Source organism: Hemiscyllium ocellatum, chromosome 25, assembly GCF_020745735.1.
Source record: "Hemiscyllium ocellatum isolate sHemOce1 chromosome 25, sHemOce1.pat.X.cur, whole genome shotgun sequence".
Taxonomy (NCBI): domain Eukaryota; kingdom Metazoa; phylum Chordata; class Chondrichthyes; order Orectolobiformes; family Hemiscylliidae; genus Hemiscyllium; species Hemiscyllium ocellatum.
Window position 1 is genome coordinate 56,841,131 of NC_083425.1, and position 19,883 is coordinate 56,861,013.

General features: G+C 46.4%; 1 protein-coding gene across 2 annotated transcripts in view; it reads left to right on the forward strand.

Annotated features, from left to right (window-relative positions):
* The window catches only part of mif4gdb (MIF4G domain containing b), a 39,638-nt gene extending 25,368 nt beyond the window's left edge, over positions 1-14,270 (forward strand). For both annotated transcript variants that reach the window (XM_060844388.1, XM_060844387.1), the window contains 5 exons: positions 3,708-3,832; positions 4,366-4,475; positions 6,837-6,992; positions 10,218-10,310; positions 13,724-14,270. In XM_060844388.1, the coding sequence (XP_060700371.1) occupies positions 3,751-3,832; positions 4,366-4,475; positions 6,837-6,992; positions 10,218-10,310; positions 13,724-13,951 (669 nt within the window). In that variant the 5' untranslated portion in view covers positions 3,708-3,750 and the 3' untranslated portion in view covers positions 13,952-14,270. The remainder of the gene's footprint in view (positions 1-3,707; positions 3,833-4,365; positions 4,476-6,836; positions 6,993-10,217; positions 10,311-13,723) is intronic.
* The last annotated feature ends 5,613 nt before the right edge of the window (positions 14,271-19,883 follow it).

Genomic DNA, 19,883 nt, shown 5'->3' on the forward strand with positions numbered 1-19,883 from the left:
CATTGACCCTCTGACAATGCGGTACTCCCTCAGCACTGACCCTCCGACAGTGTGGCACTCCCTCAGCACTGACCTTCCGACAGTGCAGCACTCCCTCAGCACTGATTCTCTAACTGTGTGGCACTCCCTCAGCACTGACCCTCCGACAGTGTGGCACTCCCTCAGCACTGACCCACTGACAGTGCGGCACTCCCTCAGCACTGATTCTCTAACAGTGTGGCACTCCCTCAGCACTGATCTCTTACAGTGCAGCACTCCAGGATGACTTCACTCAGTCAGATCCTCTGCTCAAGTCTCCAGAGAAGGTCTTGAACCCAGCACCTTGTGACTGGGAATTGGGAGTAAATGCTGCTGAGCTGCAGGTGAATCTTGGTGGCTGTGGGATCCAACTTGATTTGCTGTAATTGTCTTGGCTGCACTGAGCAGAGGGTCTAGCTGGTTTAGATCTTGGATTGGTCAAAGTAATGGGAAGGATGCCAGAATCTGAGGAGGCCACATCCCAGGAGCAGCCAGCAGCAAACATCTGGAAATAAGAGTCTAATGATGATCATGGCACTTTGTGATTCCATTTGTGCTTGTTAATCTGAGTGACACATTGCCTATGTTTACTCTTTGTCCAGCTCCATTGAATGGGAACAGAAGGATTAAACCATCAGACCACAGTTGACAAAGAATGTCTAGCTTTTTGATCCTCCTGGTATCAGTTCACTGGGCAGCCCAGTGCTGAGCTGGCACATTACAGAGTCATGCTGTGGGATGTGGCTGTGATTTCAAACTGAGTCCTGTCACAGAATGTCCCATAGTTCAATGGAATACTAAGGGGACGGGCCATCACAAAGTGGGCACATTCACGGGATCGCTACACACAAGCTGGATTGGGTAACATTGGGGATAGGAGCGACAGGGAGTTGGATAAGATCACTCTAAAAGGATTATTGCACTATCACAGGGTCAGAATTGAAGGAGCGCCGCACTATCAGAGGGTCAGTACTGAGGGAGTGCTGCACCAACGGAGGCTCAGTATTGAGAGAGTTCTATTCTGTCAGAAGGTCAGTACTGAGGGAGTGCTCCACTGTTGGAGGGTCAATACTGAGGGAGTTCTGCAGTGCCAGAGCATCAGTACTGAGGGAGTGCCGCATTGTCAGAGGGTCAGTGCTGAGGGAGTGCTGCACTGTCAGTGGGTCAGTGCTGAGGGAGTGCTGCACTGTCAGTGGGTCAGTATTGAGAGTGTGCTGTACCGTCAGAGGGTCAGTACTGAGTGCTGCACTGTCAGAGGGTCAGTACTGAGGGAATGCCGCACTATCGGAGGCTCAGTATTGAGAGAGTCCTATACTGGCGGAAGGTCAGTTCTGAGGGAGCGCTGCACTGTTGGAGGGTCAGTACTGAGGGAGTGCTGCATTGTTGGAGGGTCAGTACTGAGGGAGTGACGCACTGTCGGAAGGTCAGTTTTGAGGTGGCGCTGCATCATCAATATTGAGACAGTGCTGCATTGTTGGAGGGTCAGTACTGAGGGAAGTTCTTTTTTAATATTCATTTCTGGGATGTGGGCATTGCTGATCCCTTTTTGCTGTTGTGTGTCTGGAGATACATGTCGGCCAGACCATGGAGGGGTGGCAGTTTCCTTCCCTAAAGGACATTAGTGAATTGGGTGGATTTTTCAAACAGTCAACAGTGGTTTCATGATCATTAGACTCTTCATTCCAGATTTTTATTGAATTTAAATTCCACCACCTGCCATGGTGGATTTGAACCATGTCCCCAGGACATTCCCTGAGTCTCTGGATGTAATAGTCTAACAATAACACACTGGGCCATTGCCTCCCCTCCTATCAGAGGGACAGTACTGAGGCAGAGGGCTGTGATGTGGAAAGGTTGGTCAGTGTGTCAGTGAACCTGCTAAATTGATCTGTTAATGCCTTTAAAGAAGGAAATGTATCATCTTCATGGACTTAAGTGCAGACATGCCTGCAGCCTCAGACCAAGATGCACGATCAGCTCCTCCCCAGGAGAGCTCAGCAGTGGGTGAGAAATCCCGGCCAGGCCTGAGAGACCCCCGTTGCTTAAACTAATTGAGAAAATATTCAGATAAAGACAAGTTTCGTATCCTAAATATCCAGCAGACACTTCAGCTTCTGAGAGAACACAGACTGGTTTAACTTTTCATCCCCAGGCTGTCTCTTCGGGCTGTGGTTTTCATGCCTCCTTTTGTGTACTGCATTCTCTCTGGGGATTGTTATCTGCTCCAGCTGGAGACCACCTACTCCCTGTCCTGCTGCTCCCCCTTGTGTTGCTTTATTATCAGACCAGGATCAGACTTTGTAAAGCTTCTTACCAGTGGTTCAGCAGTGTGTTCCCTATGAGTTAATCTGGGAAGAGTGGTAGTTTCACTGAGCTGTTGGAAGGTTTCTGGTGTCAATGGAAGATGTAATTGACAAGAGTAGTCCTCCAAGAGTGCCTTCAGTGGTTGGCTATGGGCCTTCATTTGGGACCTGTGCCCACTCTGATTCGACCAAGAGATGGTGCAACACTCAGCTACAGAGCCAGCTTTCAAGGGCACAGGTCACCAGAACGGCGCTGCTCAGTCTACTGCATCCACTCACTCATCAGACATGGCCCGGAAGAGGTGTGTTATACTGAAAGCTTTTTTTTCTAAAGTAGCACAGCACAAAGAGAACTTTACTCTATATCTAACCCCATGCTGACCCTGTCCTGGGAGTGTTTGATGAGGACAGGGTTGAGGGAGCTTTATTTTCTGTTTTAAAAAGAGTAGATGGAGTTTTACTTTGTATTTAACCCCATACTGTTCCTTTCCTGGGATTATTTGATAGGAACAGTGAACAGGGACAAAACCGGAAATTGCTAGAAAATCTCAACAGATCTGTCAGCATCTATGAAGAGAAAGACCCTTGCTTGCCACTTCAACAGCCCACCCTGTTCCCTGGCCAATGTCTCTATCTCAGGGTTTGTTGCAGTGCTCCAGTGAACTGGAAGAACAGCATCTCATTTTCCACTTAGGGACCCTGCTGCCTCCTGGATTTAATATCGAATTCAATGATTTTCAGGGTTGAATACCTGTCCCATGCTTTCAGCCGCCCCTACACGCCAAGCCTTGTCATTACACAGGCTGCTACCATACACTGCACATTGTCAGCTACTAATAGTCCCTATTATCAGCTATTTATTCTCCTAGGCTGGTCTTTATCCACTCCTCTGTCCAACTGATTTTTGGGCTGTATCTCCCCTTTTGTTTACTCCGCACCCCCCCCCCCCCACCGCTCCCTTGCCCCACCCTATCTTCTGTATAAAAACCATCCTTTTCTGAGGCTGCCATTTGTGCTGAGAAAGGGTCACTAGGTTCGAAACATTAACTTTGATTTCTCTCCATAGATGCTGCCAGACGTGCTGAGATTTACCAGCAATTTCTGTTTTTGTTTCAGATTTCCCACATCCATAGTTCTTTTGGTTTTTTTTGTACAGTGTAGAAGGAACTTTACGCTGTATCTAACCCCATGCTGCCCTGTCCCGAAAATGTTTCATGGGAACAATGATTTTGGATTGTGTGCTATTCCCAATGTTAATGACCATCATGATGTCGAGCTCAGGCAATCGGAGTAGTGGGTGTGAGTGTTTGTTTCAGTGTCTTCTGACGTCCTGTGAGACTGTTACTGTTTGTTTGTCACTGACCAGCCTCTTGTCTCTCTGTCCAGTCTGTCTCTCAAGTGTCTGCTCACATGACCTGAGGGAACAACCATGGAGAGTGTAGCAAAAGATGATTACAAGATCCAGTCATTTGATGCGGATACACAGCAGCTGCTGAAAACTGCGCTGAAGGGTACGTGTGTGAGATGAGAGAGATGCTTGTGAATCCTGTAGTTACCCTCATGTCCCTCCCAGAAGCTGGTGTGGGCAGGTTGCCAGGCTGTTTGCTGTCTTCCAGTAACCTCAGACACTTGGCCAGTCAGTACATAGGATCCAGAATTGTGAAGGGCCTGTGGCCAAGGAAGAAGGCACCAGCGTTTCCCAGTAACTCACACCTCAGTGTGAGCACACTTTATTTCCATTGCCAACTCATCAAAGCTCCCTTACTCCCAGCCTCTAAATGGGGAAGAGTGCTGCCAATGAGAGAATGGGGGAGAATGGCATAGTGTCTTGGTTCTGTCCTAGATTACATTGAAACTGAAGTAAAGAAGAATTAGCTGAGCTGCACCAGAGGTTTCTCACTGGGATGAGCCCAGTTCAGGGTGAACAGACTTTGCTGTCCTTGTGTGTCTCCAAGTGTCTGAATGAAGAGTGTTTTTGTAGGAGGATGTGGGTGGAGGAGATGCAGAAAGAGGACTAAAAGTTTCTGCTATTGTTGTTTAACAGAGCCTGCCTTGGTTGACCTGGAGAAAGTGGCCTCAGTGATAGTTGAACAGTCTATGAAGGATCTGGTGTTCAGTAAAGAGGCTGGCAGGATCTGCTACACCATAGTGCAGGTATGGTCGAGAGCTGTGGGGAGAGACTTTCCTCACCCCACACCTACTGCAAGGTACTTCCAAAGACCCTAACCCCAAATTGACTCAGGACACACTGGAAGAAATGTCCCAAAGTGGGTCATTCGGCACATCTATCCCATGTTGACTTTTGACCAGCATACCATTAGCTCAAATCATCTCTACCTAGCCCATTCCCACATCCATTCATCATTCTCTGCCTCACAATTGAATTCAAAAGTTCCATGGCCTCTTTTTCTTTGAACGGGTATCATGCCAATATTTTATCCCTTAGTTAACCATCTCTAAGACAAGTTATAGAGTTACAAGTCATACAGCATGGAAATAGACCCTTCAGGAGAAACTGAGGACTGCAGATGCTGGAGATCAGAGTTGCGAGTGCTGGAGAAGCACAGCAGGTCAGGCAGCATCCGAGGAGAATTGATGTATTGGGCAAGAACCCTTTATCAGACCCTTCAGTCCAGCACTGACTAGATATCCTAAACTGATCTGGTTCCATTTACCAGCATTTGGTATATCCCTCTAAACCCTTCCTATTCATCTACCCATCCAGATGCCTTTTAAATGTTGTAATTGTACCAGCCTCCACCACTTCCTCGGGCATCTCATTGCACACACGTAGCACCCTCTAAGTGAAAAAGTTGTCCCTTAGGTCTCTATTTAAATCTTTCCCTTCTCACCTTAGTTTTGGACACCCCACCCGTGGCTATTCACCTTATCCATGGCCCTCATGATTTTATAAATGTCTATAAGGTGACCCCTCAGCTGTTCCTGCTGTGAAAACATTGCCTGCTTTGTTCCCTACGTTATGACAATTCCACACTTCAATGGTTGTAAAATATTCCTAAAGTCCTGAAGCACTGAGTTCCATCTCTCAGTCATTCTCTTCATCCACCTCGTGTAGTTTACACCATAATTATTAACACTCAGTGTCAGTTCAACCGTCACCCACTCTCTCGCTGGATGAGTGCAGCTGAAACAACACCTAAGACCACCACATGCACAAGCATTCACCTCCTCCACCACTGACACTCAGTAGCAGCAGTGTGTACCATCTAAAAGATGCACTGCAGAAATTCACCAAAACTGCTAGACAACACCTTCCAAACCCATGATCACCACCAGCAAGATCTCCCCCACAAGCCATTCACCGTCCTGATGTAGAAATATATCACTGTCCCTTTGCTGTCTGTCGGTCAAATCCTGGAATTCCCTCCTTAACGACATTGTGGGTTTACCTCCAGCACATGGACTGCAGTGGTTCAAGAAGAAAGCTCACCACCACCTTCTCAAGGGCAACTAAGGACAAGTAATAAATATTGGCGCAGCCAGGAACGCCCACATTCCACAAGTGAATACACAAATATCTGTCACACGCTTGTAGTCTGTCTCTCTCTCTCTCTGCCCTTCTCTCTGTGAGGGTATTACTGCTGTTCTCTGGTCCCTTGTTCCAGAAACTTCATTTCTTCTATCCACCCTCCTATCCTTTCAGAATATCAAATATTTCCACCATATCATCTTGTATTTTGCGTTGCTCTATTTTAGTATCAGATCTCACTCAGTGACACTACGATCAGTTGTGATTTAATTCTTTCAGCTTTCCTTCCACATGCTTCCTCGGCCTTTTCTAAATCCTATTGCGGTTTGCTCATTTCTTTATCTATCCACGTTATCTGCTGGTTTTAAGGTTCTGACAATAGGTAGAGGAGATCTGGGAGTTGAATTTGGTTCAGAAAGTATCTGTAGTGCCCCTCAGCTGCCCTCCTGTTGTATCTGGTGTGGGTCAGAGATGGAGAATTGGCCACGTGGTCTCATCAACCCTTGGCTCGGCCACCAGGAATTTTGAATTTTATTTTTGTCCAGTTCCTGGAGCTTGATGTGATGCCAGCTGAAGGTGAATAGAAGTGAAATGTGCAGTGTCTGGGCAATGTTTCCTGTGATATTGTGCCACCCCCCTCCCCAATTCACCCATTCTTGCACACGCACACAGACACACAATCACATGGAGGCAGATACAGACGTACACTCAGTGAGACAAAGACACACTCACAGACACACTCAGGGGAGGTAAACATACAGTCATCGAGACAGAGACACACGCACATACAGACAGACACTCAGGGAGACAGGCAGACATTCACAGATACTTGCATGCACATATGCAATCACACAGACACATGCAAACACTGATGTTCACACACGCGCACACGCACACACGCGCACACGCGCACACGCACACCTCCAGTCAGACACTAGGAGAGGCCAGGGCCAGAGCGAAGCTCCATGATCCAACCTGGAGCCCAGGCCTGGTCCCTGGTTCTGAATGGTCTTTCTTGTTTCTAGGCTGAGAACAAGCAGAGTGGGAACAGCAACTTCCGACGCTACGTCTTAATCCGACTGCAGCAGGAATTCCTGGTAAAGGAACAACTCCGGGAGCGTTCAGTGAATGACTGGGTCTGCCTGGTTACCTTCATCTGCAACATTTTTGACTATCTGAAGGTGAGTAGCTCACTGGGCAGTTGGGCTGGGACTAGGGAACTTCCGAGCAGGCGATGGAGACACTCTCTGCAAAACTGCAGCTCCAGAATCAAGCTCTCAATAACATAGTGTGTCTGTCACCACATTCCCTGACCTCAGGATAATCACTGCCACTAACCACCCGCTCAGGATAATCTCTGTCAATCCCCCCCACTCCCTCACCCTCCGGTTAATCCCTGTCAGTGCTCCCAACCCCCAGTCCTAGAGTAATCTCTGTCATTCTGCCCCACTCTCAGGATAACCTTATTCCCCCACCCTTAGGATAACCTCTTTCACACCCTGACCCTCAGAGTAATCCCTATCATAGAACATAGAACAATACAGCACAGAACAGGCCCTTCAGCCCACGATGTTGCGCCGACCATTAATCCTCATGTAAGCAAACCTAATGTACGAACCCTCAAATTTCTGTGACCATATGCATGTCTAGCAGTCTCTTAAATGTCCCCAATGACCTTGCTTCCACAACTGCTGCTGGCAACGCATTCCATGCTTTCACAACTCTCTGTGTAAAGAACCCGCCTCTGACATCCCCTCTATACTTTCCTCCAAACAGCTTAAAACTATGACCCCTCATGTTAACAATTTCTGCCCTGGGAAAAAGTCATTGACTATCAACTCTATCTATGTCTCTCATTATCTTGTACACCTCTCTTCCTTCTTTTTTCCAATGAAAAATGTCTGAGCTCAGTCAACCTCTCTTTGTAGGATAAGCCCTCCAGTCCAGGCAGCATCCTGGTAAACCTCCTCTGAACCCTCTCCAAAGCATCCACATCTTTCCTATAATAGGGTGACCAGAACTGGACACAGTATTCCAAGTGCAGTCTAACCAAAGTTTTATAGAGTTGCAACAAGATCACATGGCTCTTAAACTCCATCCTCCTGTTAATGAAAGCAAAAACACCAAATGCTTTCATAACAACCCTATCCACTTGGGTGGTCATTTTAAGGGAACTATGTACCTGCACACCAAGATCCTGATGTTCCTCCACACTGCCAAGAATCCTATCCTTAATCCTGTACTCAACTTTCAAATTCGACCTTCCAAAATGCATCACTTTGCATTTATCCAGGTTGAACTCCATCTGACACCTCTCAGCCCATCTCTGCATCCTGTCAATGTCCCGCTGCAGCCTACAACAGCCCTCTATACTGTCAACGACACCTCCAACCTTTGTGTCGTCTGCAAACTTGCTGATCCCCTCATCCAAGTCATTAATAAAAATTACAAAGAGTAGTGGCCCAAGAACAGAGCCCTGTGGAACACCACTCACCACTGACTTCCAGGCAGAATACTTTCCTTCCACTACCACTCGCTGTCTTCTGTCGAGCAGCCAATTCTGTATCCAGACAGCTAAATTACCCTGTATCCCATTCCTCCTGACCTTCTGAACGAGCCTACCATGGGGAACCTTATCAAATGCCTTGCTGAAGTCCATATACACCACATCCACTGCTTGACCCTCATCAACTTGTCTAGTAACATCCTCAAAGAACTCGATAAGGTTTGTGAGGCATGATCTGCCCCTCACAAAGCCGTGCTGACTGCATTTAATCAAGCCATGCTCTTACAGATGGTCATAAATCCTATCCCTCAGAATCCTTTCTAACACCTTGCAGACGACAGACATGAGACTGATTGGTCTGTAATTGCCGGGGATTTCCCTATTTCCTTTCTTGAAGAGAGGAATTACATTTGCCTCCCTCCAATCCTCAGGTACGACTCCGGTGGGGAGCGAGGATGCAAAGATCTTCACAAGCGGCGAAGCAATCACATTTCTCACTTCCCAAAGCAGCTGAGGAGAAATCTGTTCTGGCCCTGGCGACTTGTCAATCTTAATGTTTGTCAAAACTTTCAGCACATCAGCTTCCTCAATCTCTATCTGTTCTAGCATGCTGACCTGCTCCTCAATGGTTTCATTCACTACAAGGTCCTTTTCTTTAGTAAAGACAGAAGGAAAAAGATCATTTAGGGCTTCCCCTACCTCCTCAGACTCTATACACAAGTTCCCTATGCTATCCCTGATCGGCCCTACTCTTTCTTTGATCATTCTCTTATTCCTCACATACGTGTAAAATGCCTTTGGATTCTCCGTAATCCTTCCTGCCAAGCTTTTTTTGTGCCCCCTCCTGGCTCTCCTCAGACCATTTTTGAGCTCCTTCCTCACCTGCCTGTAATCCTCTAGAGCTGAGCAAGACCCTTGCTTCCTCCACCTCACGTAAGCTGCCTTCATTCTTTTGACGAGAAGCTCCACCGCTCTCGTCATCCAAGGTTCCTTTATCTTACCCCTTCTTACCTGTCTCAGAGGAACACATTTGTGCATCACTCGCAACAACTGTTCCTTAAACAGTCTCCACATGTCTATAGTGCCTTTTCCATGGAACAATTGCTCCCAGTCCATGCTTCCCAACTCACATTCTGATAGCATCATAGTTTCCTTTTCCCCAATTAAATATCCTCCCATTCTCTCCTTCTCCATAGCTATATAGAATGTGAGGCAGTCGTGGTCACTATCACCAAAATGCTCTCCCACTGCAAGCACCAAGTCTAGAATGGCCTCTCCCCCCATTGGCCTTTCACCGTACTGAGTTAGGAAACCCTCCTGAACACACCTTACAAAAACAGCTCCTTCCAAATCATCTGCTCGAAGGACATTCCAATCAATATTGGGAAAGTTAAAGTCATCTCCCCAGTCTCCAGGTAATCTCTGTCACCCTCTGACCCCCCACCCCAGGGTAAGCTCTGTCACTCCCCACCCTCAGAATAAATGTTCCTGCTTAATGTCAGGCTGCTGCTGTTATTGACTGAGCTGACACGTTGCTGGATGAATTTTAATGTGTTTCTCAGACTGAAGGTGAGCTGGACTTGATCGTATTGACCAGCTTTTGAAATCCAGTGAAGCTCCCATAACTAAGTTTTCCTTTTGACATAACCTGGTCAGGCCCCTGGGTGCTGGGCTCTGACAGTACAGGAATGTTGGGAATTCAGAGTCTGAAGTAGAGGTGAGGGCACAGCTTGGATCGTCAGCCTGAATTCATTGTCTGACCATTGTCCTGGTGTTTGCTGGTCTCTTATTTTGAATGTTGTTCTTCTGCGAAGCACTATGACGAGTGATGCTGTATAAATGCAGAGTGGATTGTGGATATCCTGTGCACCTGGGTTCTCACTCCTGTTTTATGTTTCAGGTGAATAACATGCCCATGATGGCCCTGGTTAACCCTGTGTATGATTGTCTGATGCGTCTCGCCCAGTCTGACTCACTGCAGAATGAAGACGAGGTGAGGAGGGGAAGCAGGACCATGGTGAAATTACTTGGGAACCCCTCTCTGCCTCCACGATCCCTATCTCTGTCTCTGCCTCTGCACAGTCTGATGATCAGAATTCATTTTCCTATTTCCAGATTTTTGTAAATTTACTCTCTCTTTCACTCTCTCTCTCTCACCCTCTCTCCGAGATCCCTCTCTCCTGTCGTCATGCATTCTGTCGTTTTTTTGCTTCTTCAATTTGTGCCACCTCAAATCCCTCTTTTGGTCCTTGTGCATTGCTGGGCCTTCCTGCTTTATTGGTGTCATCCCAGATCTTGACTCCAATGTTGGATATGGCCCCAGCTCCTTTCTGCTATTCTTGTGTTATTCGTCCAGCGGCCACTGAAGCACTCTGCGCTGCCTCCTCTTGGGCAGTGCTCTCAGTTTCTTATCCCACTATAGTCTCCCTCACTGCTCACTGTTCCAGTTCTGTGCTGATCTTGTCCTCCTGGCAAACTCCCCGCTCCCTCCGTAAGCTTACTGTTTTGCACTCTTCCCCCTGTCTAACCATCTGGAAAGTCTGTGTGCTTGTGAACGAGGCTGTCGCCATCCACGGAATTATGGTGGATGATTAGGTCAATATCATGGCTTTAGCGTTTCCCAAACCAAGGGGTGATGTCACCTGCCCTTGAATGAAACTTCCCTGTGACTACTTCCAGCACTCGCCCCGTCGAGACCTTTGCAGTTGACCATGTTTCACACGACATGCTTTTCTCATTCGAACATCTCAGTTCTGATCTTCTCGCCTTTATGGAAGAGTTTCCATATTTCACTTATGAAAGTTTTACCTCTAATTTTTAGACTCTGTCCCTAGCCATAGACCTCCCCCAACCAGAAAGAAGAATTTATTTCTATTTGCCTTTAATTGTTCTGATTAATACTTTGAAAACTTGGGTCAAATTGTCTGTTAACTTTCAGTCATCCTCTTATTAAAGTCTCTAGTAATTTCCTGACTGTAGATGAAAAGTAAGCTATTCATGATTTTCTGTTTCCCCCTCTCTCTTTTGTTAAACCATAGGTGGCTGGCATGCACAATTTTCCAATCGAAAAGAACCATCCTGACTTGGGAGAATTTGGGAAGATTGCAAGCTTCCGAGCATTTGTCACTGTTTGACTAAATTTCTTATTCTTCATTGCTATTTCTCTAATGAGCCCCTCCCCTGGATTCAGCACTAGATTTGCTGGGATTTTTAATACCTGACCTCTTCCCTTACTGTAATCATTTGGCATCTTCATCAATTCCCTGTTTTCCATATGGAAAACCTGTCAGTCAGGTTTCAATGGGATGTATGGGTGGCACGGTGGCACAGTGGTTAGCACTGCTGCCTCACAGCGCCAGAGACCCAGGGTCAATTCCCGCCTCAGGCAACTGTCTGTGTGGAGTTTGCACATTCTCCCTGTGTCTGCGTGGGTTTCCTCCAGGTGCTCTGGTTTCCTCCCACAGTCCAAATATGTGCAGTTTAGGTGAATTGCCCATGCTGTTATTGTTAGGTGAAGGGGTAAATGTAGAGGAATGGGTCTGGGTGGGTTGCTCTTCGGAGGGTCACTGTGGGCTTGTTGGGCTGAAGGGCCTGTTTCCACACTGGAAGTAATCTAATCTAATCCTGGTCAGGCTCTTATTCTGAATCAATTGCTTCCATCGATTTTGATGTCCCTTTAAATTTCTTCTTTGTGGCTGTAACTCTCCTTTGTCACACTTTGCTGTTGATTGCATCTTTCCCATGCTCCAGGATTTGTTATGGTTTGAATTTATGTTTGGTTTATGTTGTCTCTTATCTCTAAGAATCCTTGGCTGATCAAAGTTTGTGAGAAGATTTGTAGCTCGGGTGCTCGTTGTTGTGGTTCTGTTCGCCGAGCTGGGAATTTGTGTTGCAGACGTTTCGTCCCCTGTCTAGGTGACATCCTCGGTGCTTGGGAGCCTCCTGTGAAGCGCTTCTGTGATGTTTCCTCCGGCATTTGTAGTGGTTTGTCTCTGCCACTTCTGGTTGTCAGTTCCAGCTGTCCGCTGCAGTGGTCGGTATATTGGGTCCAGGTCGATGTGCTTATTGATTGAATCTGTGGATGAGTGCCATGTCTCTAGGAATTCCCTGGCTGTTCACTCATCCACTTATTCAATCAATAAGCACATCAACCTGGACCCAATATACCGGCCACTGCAGTAGACAGCTGGAACTGACAACCAGAAGTGGCAGAGACAAACCACTACAAATGCCGGAGGAAACATCACAGAAGTGCTTCACAGGAGGCTCCCAAGCACTGAGGATGTCACCTAGACAGGGGACGAAACGTCTGCAACACAAATTCCCAGCTTGGCGAACAGAACCACAACATCCTTGGCTGATTTTTTTTTTTGTTTTGGCAAGTAGAACTCTTGCCCCTTAAGAGCATAAACTGTTGTCCATATCACATCAGATTCTTCTTGAGTACCGCAACCCACTGCCAGCAATCATCTGTCTCATCACATCCTTGCCTTATTGGAAATCCTAGTGACTGTTTTGCATTTCTTGCTCTCAGATACATTGGTGAGCTCGAATGATCACCGATCAGATAAATATTCCTGCAACATTGGGCTAATGTGGAAATGTCACCTCGTTGGTTCTAGTGCATATTACTGTTCATTATCTTTCTAAAATGTACTAACCTCTTTGTCCCAATCTAGTTTAAAGTTAAAACCATCCACTCTGCCTCTTCTAGGTACTTGTTTAACCTTAGTATTTATACAATCTATCACTTCACAGTTGATACACAAAGTGTCCAAACATAGTTCCCAGTACAACTTTAAATACTATTCTGATTGCTAATTCCATCCAAAAATGTCTCACTGCCTGCTACTGTGTTATTACATACACTTTATAAAGTCATTGAAATTATTTCATCTTAAGTCCAACCCCTATGATATTCTGTAATTTATGGCCACAATTCATTCATTTTGTTTCTTACACAAGGAAACATAGAAAATAGGATTGGGAGGAGGTCCTTTGAGCCTGGTCCACCATTTAACCTGATCGTGGCTGATCATCCAACTCGGTGCCTTCCTCCCCATTCCCTCTGATCCCTTTAGCTCTAAGAACGATATTTAACTCCTGTAAACATTCAGTGTTATGATTTTAAATTCAATGGTAAAGTTGGTGCTTTATGTAAGGAACATTTAATCATACCACAACATTTAACCTGTCCTGCTCTAATTTTTTTAATAACAACTTTATTTCTTTCTCTTGTTCTTAATTTACATCTTTTAGATTTTGTTTCCCTGTCAAGCCTAAAGTACATGGCACCTTGTTTCCTTTTTTTCTTTTAGAAGTATTTGCTATAGTGAAGCTTTGAGCCTGCTTTCTCTCTACGTGGGTGGTATGATAATCACGGTCCCTGGCTCTCCCTCTCTCTAGGTGGACTGCCTTGTGCTGCAGCTCCATCGAATTGGGGAACAGCTCCAGAGGATGAACACCCAGCGGATGGACGATCTCTTCTGCCAGCTGCGAGATGGTTTCCTGCTGCAGCACCAGACCTCCTCACTGTCCCGACTGCTGCTGCTGGAGATTATCGAGTTCCGTGCTGGTGGCTGGAGGATGTCCGAGAATGCTCATAAATATTACTACAGCGAGGTGGCAGACTGACAGCACGAGACAGAGAAAGGCTATAGATTGGGGAGAACGGGGTCTAAGATGGAGCTGAGCTTTTTGTGCTAATTGAAATCTGGCGGTGATTTTTTTAAAGGTGACTGATGTGTGTGAGATTGATCAGCTGTGGGCCCAGATGGTTCAGGTTCCTAATCGCTTAGTCACAAACTCTTCTTGATAGCAGAGACTTCTGAGAAAATGGGAGCCACTCATTGGGCAGGACTTGGAGTAGGTGGTTGATGCTAGTCTGCCCCATCTATGCTGATGCCCAAAGATAATTTTTTATAAATTTTAATACAGCAATCTCTTGAAAGCAGATGTGACTCATGTCTCCCTACTTTGGCAGTGACTGTGGGCTTCTGTGGTGGTGCAGTGCCAACATTAGTGGCTGCTGTACTGCTTCCTTTACACTGTGAGGTGTAGCAACTGGTGAACCTGTGAGATCATGATACTGAATGAGAGATCCCAGTTAGAGCCATTGAGTCCTACAGCACGGAGACAGGCCCTTTAGGCCAAACTGGTCAAGCAAACAAAAATTTCCATCCACGTTAACCCCATTTCTACACTCGCAACTCCTGAGAGGGTTGATGAGGGCAGGGGGTTAGTGGTGGCAGAGGTTGGTGGTGAGTGGGGGCAATCACACATTGCTTATGTTTATAATAATGAGATGCTGGGGCAATGTATTGAAAGTTCTACAGTTTCGCCCTCCCACTGACTTTGAAAATCTTTCTCCAGCTCACCTCCACCTCCCCATTGTGCCCTCACTCCAGTTGCTGGGTTTCTGGCCAGGCTTGGCATGTGAGTAGCATTGACTGGCGCAGTGTAGACAGAGGGTAGTGATTGGCTGCCTGCTCCCCAGAGTGAGGTGACTTCCAACTTGGCTGCTGATATGAAGCTGCTTTGTCACTCACTGTTGATTGGTTTTGAGGAGTTTTGTCCTGACGTCAACCCTGAAGAGCCTGGCTCCAGTTAGAAGAATTCTGCCCCCTGTTCTGGTCCTGCCCTCCCCATCAGAGGGAATGGCTCCTCTCTCTCGATCCTGTTGAATTCTTATAAACACCTCAACTCAATCAGTTCTGAGCCTCGCTGTGTTCACACAGCTGCTGACCAGAGGTGGCGCTAATTCTCCCCATTCACAATGCATTTCCTCAACTCATAGGCTGGATGGTGAGTGGTTGATAGTGTGTGATGTTCTGCCTGCCTTTCTCATTACTTCTAGAATTCAGCTCGCTGAGCAGCAGCTCTTACATGTGCATCCCATTTCTTTTTATCTCTCTACCCTATCCATCTCTCTGTCCACTTATCTCTCCACCCCATCTCTGTCTGTCTGTCTCCTCTCCCTCTGTAGTCCCCTGTGCATCTCTCTCATGAAGTTGTTGATAATCTACTCCCTGGCCTTCCAGTGACTCTGGTTTCTGGTCCATAGTCAGTCCCCTGTCTCTGGTACTTCACTCACCTGGACACTGAGGGTGACCTACGACAAGACTCTCACAAATGTGGGCATTGCATACCTGCACTTATCCTGTGAGAACTCATACAATCCCAGTCAGAGAGGGTTTGGCATCTTGGTTTAATCTCCAAACCAACCACACCCTCATCGTCGTGAAGTGCCCAGTTTGAGATTGGCTATGAGAATTGAGGCTGGACTGTTCAGGACTGTCTGACAGTTGTTCTGTCTGACTGTCTGTCTGTTCCTTGCTCAGCTTTGCTGCTGTCAAACAGGATAGAGACAGCAAAATCACAAACAGTAAAGAGCAGCGAGAGACAGTTATAGGAGAGAGGAAGTGCTGGAATAGAAATGCAAACAAGCTTCTGTAAGGAATGGGCAATGGCAGTCAGCTCTGGGCTGGGGGATGCTGTGCTGGCTCTGACATTGCTAGCACCTGGGCAGCTTTGCACTGTGCCATCCACACATGGTTAACGGTTAGGCTGGTGTGCCTTATGTGGTTGCACAGCCCCTTCTCATGTGGGGGAGGAAGCTGGAAGGGAAGCCTCAGCTTTGCTTGGAAGCATCTCGCAGACATCCCTAACACAATACAGTGCTCAACTCTCTATTTGGGTAATCCAATTCTCTCAAAGCCCATGTTGTGCGAACTCTGTAAAGCACATTCCTGTATCACTTAGACGAGCATGCCAAGGATCAAGCAGGTGGTTCTGAGCAGGTTTATGTTAAAGTAAACATTGGTTAATCTGCTCAAACGAGAGCCCACAGTTCAAGGCTCATAGCTGATCCCACCTTGAAGAACTTTCCAGATGATTCTGTACCAATCAGCTATTTCTCAAAGTTGCAGCTTTTTCTATAGAAAGCACGTCATTCCTGTCGAAATTCAGTTAATTAGTGGAAACAGCAAGATCCCACAAACTCCAGTTTAGCAGTTAATCTGTTTTAGTGATGTCACTGAGGATAAATATTGGAGCTAACACGAGAGACAATTCCTGGCCTCTTGTTCAATGCAGTGCGATGGGATCTTGGAGTGCTCCCTTCAGCACTGATCCTCTGTCTCCATCAAACAATCACCAGACAGGTACACAGTAAAGTTACCTGTACACTGTCATCATGAAACACTCCCAAGACAAGGACAGCATGGGTTTGATACAGTGTAAAGCAACCTCTACTCTTTTAAAATGAAAATAAAGCTTTCTGTACTGTTTTAAACCAAAAGTAAAGCTTGACATTGAACCTGTCAAATTCTCCCAGAACAGATACTGCACCAAGTTAGATATGGAGTGACTTTTCCTCTATATTGTTGTATAAACACAGGCATAGTAATTCAGTTTAATTTAGTCACCATTCTTATTCACAATAATTTATTAAACATCTAGCTTTCCTGTCTCAAGTTTCTTCTGCTTCCTTATTGAATGTCTTAGATTTTTCTGACTGGATCATTCATTTCATCGCTTCCCTCGATTAGTCACTTTGACATGACCTTTTGTGTATTGAACCCTTCACTTAGTGATTCTCTGACCATTCCTGATATTACACAGACCATCCCCTACTCAGTCTCTCCTCCCTTCGCTCTGAGAATTCTTGAGTTGGAATATCATCTTTAACATTGTAACATAGTGTTTTACAGAGCATCATCGGATAAAATTTGACATCATTGGTCCTAAAGAGGCATTAAGAGAAATGATCAAAGGGTTGGCCTGAGAGTTAAGTTATAAGGAGCGGCTGACAGGAATAAACAGCCAGAGGGGTTTTGGGAGGAAAGTCGAGCCTGGGGCCCAGGCTGCTGAAGGAATGGTCACTGGGTGCAGTTTGAAGCCTAGAATTGGATGAGCACAGAGATCTTGGAAGCTTGCAGAGCTGAAAGAGATAAGAGAAGGATTGAGAATATTAAAATTGAGGCAGTTTCCTCGTGGTCAGTGAGTATAGTGGTGGAACACAACTTGATACAAATAGTAATATGGGCAGCAGGCTTTTGGCTGATTTCAGGATGGCAAAGGATGAACATAAGGAGCTAATTGATCCTGCTCCACTATTTGATCTAATCAATGCTGACCTTGGGCTTTAAATCCACTTTCTAACAAGTGTCCTTTATTCTCAAATCATCTAATGTCTCTACAATGAAGGTAGATAAAGGAGAGCCGGGCGATACAGTGTGCTGTATTTGGACATTCAAATGTCATTGAATAAGCTGCCATACAAAAGGTTAATACACGTTAGGGCTCATGGAGTTGGGGGTAAAATGTTGGGGTAAGAAGTAGGCAGCACGGTAGCACAGTGGTTAGCACTGCTGCCTCACAGCGCCTGAGACCCGGGTTCAATTCCCGACTCAGGCGACAGACTGTGTGGAATTTGCACGTCCTCCCCGTGTCTGCGTGGGTTTTCTCCGGGTGCTCCGGTTTCCTCGCACAGTCCAAAGATGTGCGGGTAAGGGGTAAATGTAGGGGTATGGGTGGGTTGCGCTTCGGCGGGTCGGTGTGGACTTGTTGGGCCGAAGGGCCTGTTTCCACACTAAGTAATCTAATCTAATCTAAGAAGTGGGTGTGGTGTATATGGATTTCAGCAAGGCATTTGATAAAGTTCTCCGTGGCCGGCTTATTCAGGAAGTTAGGAGGTGTGGGATACAGGGAAATGTGGCTGTCTGGATATGGGATTAGCTGGCGGAAAGAAGGCAGTGGATGGAAAGTATTCCACCTGGAGGTCAGTGACCAGTGGTTTTTTTAGATTATAGATTAGATTCCTTACAGTGTGGAAACAGGCCCTTCGGCCCAACAAGTCCACACCGACCCGCCGAAGTGCAACCCACCCATACCCCTGCATATACCACTTACCTAACACTATGGGCAATTTAGCATGGCCAATTCACCTGACCCGCACATCTTTGGACTGTGGGAGGAAACCGGAGCACCCGGAGGAAACCCATGCAGACACGGGGAGAACGTGCAAACTCCACACAGTCAGTTGCCTGAGGCGGGAATTGAACCCAGGTCCCTGGCGCTGTGAGGCAGTAGTGCTAACCACTGTGCCACCGTGCCGCAGGGATCTGTTCTTGGGCCTCTGCTCTTCGTAGTTTTTATAAATGACTTGGATGAAGAAGTGGAAGGGTGGGTTAGTAAGTTTGCCGATGACACAAAGGTCAGGGGTGTTATAGATAGTGTTGAGGGCTACAACAATACATTGACAGGATGCAGAGCTGGGCTGAGCATGCAAAGAGATACAAACAGGTTAAATGAATAGACAACAAGATGACAGAGATAGGATGAAGTGAGCAAGTGTGAAATCCTTGACTGTGGTCATCAGATCAGAAAAGCAGAATATGTCAGCTAACCTATTACATTTCTTGCAGGAGCACATACAAATCTCTCTGATTTTCACATTAATCAGTTTTATGAATTAAACAAAACTTCATACTTCCTCACTTCATCCTCTCTCCCATCTTGTTGCCTGTATCTCTTTTTGTGATCTCCTCACAACTTACATCTCCTCCTTGATTGGTATCATCCATAAACATTACTGTCTGACTGAGCTTTAACCTGGATTATAAATAGCTGGGTACCTGAACGTAGATCTTTGTGCAGCAATTTGAAAATGCTTCATTTATGCTTATGCTCTGCTTCCTGAATATTAATCTATCCCCTATCAATGCGAATATCTTACTCCAACTCCATTTGTCCTGATCTGTATTAAACTTATGCTTGGAACCAGCAGAGGTGGTAGAGGCAGGCACGGTAGATTCAGTCAAGATACGCCTGGACAGATGCATGTGTAGGTGGGGAGCAGAGGGATACAGATGCTTAGGAATTGACCGACAGGTTTAGACAGTACATTTGGATCGGCTCAGGCTTGGAGGGTCGAAGGGCCTGTTCCTGGGCTTTCTTTGTTCTTTGAGTGATGTTTGGATATCCAAGCTCACCTACTGGCTCACCTTTATGAGTTACATCCTCAAAAATCTTGAATAAATTTGTCAAACAGGAAACAAGATTGAAGACAGGATTGTGAATCTTTGGAATGGTCCAATCTGGAGGTGGGAAATTATTTAGATTAGATTAGACTTACAGTGTGGAAACAGGCCCTTCGGCCCAACAAGTCCACACCGACCCGCCGAAGCACAACCCACCCATACCCCTACATTTACCCCTTACCTAACACTACGGGCAATTTAGCTTGGCCAATTCACCTGACCCGCACATCTTTGTGACTGTGGGAGGAAACCGGAGCACCCGGAGGAAACCCACGCAGACACGGGGAGAACGTGCAAACTCCACACAGTCAGTCGCCTGAGTCGGGAATTGAACCCGGGTCTACAGGCGCTGTGAGGCAGCAGTGCTAACCACTGTGCCACCGTGCCGCCCAAAACTGAGAGGATTTAGAAGCAGACCAAGGTAGGGACAGAGTGTCACCCCCCTGAGTACTCCCTTAACTCTGTCTTTCTCAGAATCTCACACTGTGGCTATTTTCTCTCAGCCAGTGTTTCCTGACAAATGT